Here is a 5,000-nt window from a genome sequence, read left to right on the forward strand (position 1 = left end):
TCTCTCTCTTATCTCTCCCTCTCTCTTATCTCTTTCTCTCTCTCTTATCTCTCTCTCTCTTATCTCTCTCTCTCTCTCTCTTATCTCTCTCTCTCTCTCTCTCTTATCTCTCTCTCTCTCTCTCTTATCTCTCTCTCTCTCTCTTATCTCTCTCTCTCTCTCTTATCTCTCTCCCCTCTCGTATCTCTCTCTCTCTCTCTCTCTCTCTTATCTCTCTCTCTCTCTCTTATCTCTCTCTCTCTTATCTCTTCCTCTCTCTTATCTCTCTCTCTCTCTTATCTCTCTCTCTCTCTCTCTTATCTCTCTCTCTCTTATCTCTCTCTCGCTCTTCTCTCTCTCTCTCTTTTTTCTCTCTCTCTTTTCTCTCTCTCTCTCTCTCTCTCTCTCTCTCTCTCTCTCTCTCTCTCTCTCTCTCTCTCTCTCTCTCTCTCTCTCTCTCATCTCTCTCTCTCTCTCATCTATCTCGCTCTCCTCTCTCTCTCTCTCATATCTCTGTCCTCTCTCTCTCTCTCTCTCCTCTTTCTCCTCTTTCTCTCCTCTCTCTCTCCTCTCTCTCTCCTCTCTCTCTCTCTCTCTCTCTCTCTCTCTCTCTCTCTCTCTCTCTCTCTCTCTCTCTCTCTCTCTCTCTCTCTCTCTCTCTCTCTCCCCCCCCCCCTCCCTCTGCGTTCAAATCCCTCGCCACCAGGGGATGGTAACCCCGGCCATTCCTTGCACACAGGGGATAACTTAGAAGCAAAATAAAACAGACACTATGTCACTCCAAGAATATCCATTGTAACAAATGGAATCAAATTAAACCTTTTAAACCTCTCTCTCTCTCTCTCTCTCTCTCTCTCTCTCTCTCTCTCTCTCTCTCTCTCTCTCTCTCTCTCTCTCTCTCTCTCTCTCTCTCTCCCCTCCCTCCCTCCCTCCCTCCCTCCCTTCCTCTCTCTCTCTCTCTCTCTCTCTCTCTCTCTCTCTCTCTCTCTCTCTCTCTCTCTCTCTCCCTCCCTCCCTCCCTCCCTCCCTCCCTCCCTCCATCCCTCCCTCCCTCCCTCCCTCCCTCCCTCCCTCCCTTCCTCCCTTCCTCCCTTCCTCCCTTCCTCTCTCTCTCTCTCTCTATATATATATATATATATATATATATATATATCTTCTCTCTCTCTCTCTCTCTCTCTCTCTCTCTCTCTCTCTCTCTCTCTCTCTCTCTCTCTCTCTCTCTCTCTCTCTCTCTCTCTCCCCTCTCCCTCTTCCTCTTTCTCTCCCTTTTCTCCCGTTTTTCTCTCCCTCCCTCTTTCCATCTTCTTCCCACTTTCCCTCTCCGTTCCTTTCTTTCCCCATACTTACTTCTTTATCCCCCTCTCTGTTCTTCGCTTTCTCTCTTTAGCTTATCCTTTCTCTCCCTCCTCTCCCCGTCCGCCCTCCGCTCCCAATCGCCTCTTCTCCTTCGTTTCTCTCCTCATAAATTATTCCCTCTACCGCAGGTGTGTACATAATGCCACGCTAAATATTTGTAATCTGTTACAAGCACCTAATGCACAGCAAGTCGTCCCTATCCCCAGGCGCCAAGCAAGCGGGGTTTGTACGTGGGTCAGCCAGGCTAATGATACGGGCCAAAAGATTATCGGTGTGTGTGTGTGTGTGTGTGTGTGTGTGTGTGTGTGTGTGTGTGTGTGTGTGTGTGTGTGTGTGTGTGTGTGTTGTGTGTGTGTTGTGTATCTCACGTGCTAGGCATACTGTACGTGCGTAATATGTGTATACGGATGCGTTGATCGGTGTGTGTTACCGTGTGTGGTAAGTGTTGATTTATGGGCGTTGGGCGGGTGTGGGTGAATTTTTTTCGATCAAAGTCGGGATTTAGGTGAAGGGAAGGGGAGGGGAAGGGAAGGGGAGGGGAAGGGAAGGGGAAGGGGAAGGGGAAGGGAAAGGGAAGGGGAAGGGGAAGGGGAAGGGGAGGGGAGGGGAGGGAAGGGAAGGGGAGGGGAGGGGAGGGAAGGGGAGGGGAAGGGAAGGGAAGGGGAGGGAAGGGGAGGGGAGGGGAGGGGAGGGGAGGGGAGGAAAGGAAAGGGGAGGGGAGGGAAGGGAAGGGAAGGGAAGGGGAGGGGAGGTAGGGGAAGGGGAAAGGAGGGGAGGGAAGGGAAGGGAAGGGAAGGGAGGGAAGGGAAGGGAGGGAAGGGAAGGGAGGGAAGGGAGGGAAGGGAAGGGAAGGGAAGGGGAGGAAAGGGAGGGGAGGGAAGGGGAGGGAAGGGGAGGGGAGGGAAGGGAAGGGAAGGGAAGGGAAGGGAAGGGGAGGGGAGGGGAGGTAAGGGAAGGGGAGGGGAGGTAAGGGAAGGGGAAGGAGAGGAGGGAAGGGAAGGGAAGGGAAGGGAAGGGAAGGGAAGGGAAGGGGAGGGGAGGGAAGGGGAGGGAAGGGAAGGTTGAATTGCACCGCATTGTGGTGCCTCCCTTTTCTGTCGGTGTGCATGTAGTAGCGCGTGCCAGCGAGGCCGTCGGCATCCCATTCATGTGTTTAGGTTCTTGGACGATTCCCCCGGGTAGGATTTTATTCATGTTGCTATGTCATTACTTTATTTATTTACTATTTTTTATTATTATTTATTGATTTTATTCTTATTTTTTTTAATCTTATCTTTTTATTATTTTCTGTGCGTGTGTGTGTGTGTGTTTGAGAGAGAGTGTGTTTGCGCATCTGCGTGTGCGTGTTTGTGTTTGTGTTTGTGTGTTTTCATACGTCTTCCCCTCAGAATTTGAGTTCTGCAGTTCCTGCGTGGTCGCGCGCGCACACACGCACACACACGCACACACACACACACACACACACACACACACACACACACACACACACACACACACACACACACACACACACACACACACACACACACACACACACACACACACACATACACACACACACACACACACACACACACACGCAGGTGTTTAATGTCCGCATTAACACCTGCACACCCGACACATGTTCACATCTACATCGTTGCTGGTCCGTGCGGGAACTTTTTTTTGGAACATCTGCACAAATTTTAATTGAAGTCCATAGTTTTAGCAGGTGCCGTGGCATTGCTGGATGTCAGTATAGAGCGGAGTTAGCTGAGTGTGCGAGTGTGCCACACTAAATACTTGGCTCGCCGTGACGTAATGCTTTTACCCCTCGGTGATTTTTTTTTTTTTTTTTTTTTTTTTTTTTTTTTTTTTTTTCTTTTTTTTCCTGGCTACAGATATATTATTTGCCTTAACCGAGACGCTTAGTATTAGGAGATGGTTTTCGTGCCACGGGTGGAAATGCGGCAGTGCTGAGAGTCAGTGAATATTTTATACGGGCGAGTTTGAATTCGAAGGACATTAACACCAAGGCCGGAGAGAGTGACCCGCGGAACAAGTGATAACAGCAGCTGCTAAGAAATTACGATGGTATTACCGGTGATGAGGTTATGGCTTACAACATAGGTTTTGAAGTCGATTGAGTTGGTCTGTAGATTTATTTATTTATGTATTTATTTTTTTTTTGAGTGTTTATGGGTTTCTGGGGATTTTTTTTTTTTTTTACATCGATCCTGTTAATGTAAATGGCGTTGTTTATTTATTTATTTATTATTTTGAAGTTAGACATACCCCAGAACTAAGATGTTAGAAGACGGTCGCAGTGATGCTTTACCCGCAGTTATTTTCAGATATAAATAGAAAAAAGGCAAAACATAACAATAGAACATCCCAAAGCAAAAACAAACACTTGTAGTTGATACTGAAAAAGTCACGTCTCTAATGCAAGATAACAGGTGTATGGCCAACGCCATGAATCGACGTTACCTCAATCATTATCATAGAAAGAAGAAGGTAAGTGAGACTCTTTTCTGTCCCGAGGCTTTGCTTGTGAGCGGCTTCTGTCACGAGCTCATCTCCCGAATATGTTTGGCTTGTTGCTTGTGCATTTTGCTTGTCGGCTTGTGTTGCAGGTGTTTCATGTGAAGTATGTTGCATATTTATGTTTTTGAGGGTCGTTATGTTGAGGTTTCTGTGACTGTTGTATGTAGTTTTGCATTTGCATGTTCAGATAGCATACGGTCATTTTAACTGCTTTGGTTTCTGAATAATTCATGGTTAGATGTGGCTTGGTTTTATCGAATACTGATAGGAAGAATCACCCATAATTTCCCATTAACATGGCTAGGTTAGCGTTTCGGCGAATGTCGAATACTGACAGGTAAGAAATCATATATGATTTTAAATTGGCCCGGTCATTTCAGTCTCTTTGAATGCACTCAAACCTCAGGCATTGGCAGATAGCGTGTCCGAGTTACCTGTGTTCAAGCAACTGACATTACATTCCAGGTGTAGGATTCGTTACAGTCGTGTCGTCGGAGGTTGTAGTATCTTCTCGATCATCCTAATCGGTTTAACAGACTGTTTTATGTCATTCTTAAGTTCTGTCGCCCTAGCGTGGTAAATCGGCCAGTACAATTATCGTAACAGTCGCAAAAAAAAAAAAAAGGCCCTTACGAAGAGCAGTCTGAATGCGTTATATTCTAGTGGTTTCTGCTTGTTACTCTACCTTGGTGGGCGGCGGATCATGTAATCATAGGACGTAACGTGTGTGATTCATACTATATATATTGTTTTACGGTGGTATTTACATCGGCAATTACCTCTTTAATACCGGTATTCAGCGCTTGCATTTGAGTTTACCATTTTTTTTTCTCTCTCTCCCGGAGTAGCCACTCATGTTAAAAAAATATGAAAAGTGTAGGACAGGAGGAACTGAAATTATATGTGGCTTGTCCGTAGAGTTTATTCACCTCGGCCGTGCAGTGATTTCTGTTGTCGATGTCGAAGACTGATTTTATGTTCTGCTATGGGTTGCGAAGACGATTTTAGCTAAGCATTTTACACCATGATTTTTTAAAATTTAAATCGGTGCAAATGATATTGTTCAACTATTCAGAAGTCTATCCCCGACAGATATTTTTTTTTCATGAAAAAGTAATGAAACAAATAGCTTATTAATA

The 5,000-nt window shown here is 46.0% G+C and overlaps 1 protein-coding gene across 2 annotated transcripts in view; it reads left to right on the plus strand.

The window, feature by feature from the left end:
* LOC125032714 (transcription factor 12-like) overlaps nucleotides 1-5,000 on the plus strand; it is a 383,054-nt gene that overhangs the window by 138,427 nt on the left and 239,627 nt on the right. Inside the window, exon 1 of one of the 2 annotated variants that reach the window (XM_047623994.1) lies at nucleotides 3,763-3,831. The exons of the other annotated variant lie outside the window; for it this stretch is intronic. Coding sequence (XP_047479950.1) covers nucleotides 3,778-3,831 — 54 coding nt within the window. The 5' untranslated portion in view covers nucleotides 3,763-3,777. Of the gene's footprint in view, nucleotides 1-3,762; nucleotides 3,832-5,000 lie in introns of those variants that run through there. 2 annotated transcript variants of the gene reach the window in all.

Source organism: Penaeus chinensis, chromosome 15, assembly GCF_019202785.1.
Source record: "Penaeus chinensis breed Huanghai No. 1 chromosome 15, ASM1920278v2, whole genome shotgun sequence".
Taxonomy (NCBI): domain Eukaryota; kingdom Metazoa; phylum Arthropoda; class Malacostraca; order Decapoda; family Penaeidae; genus Penaeus; species Penaeus chinensis.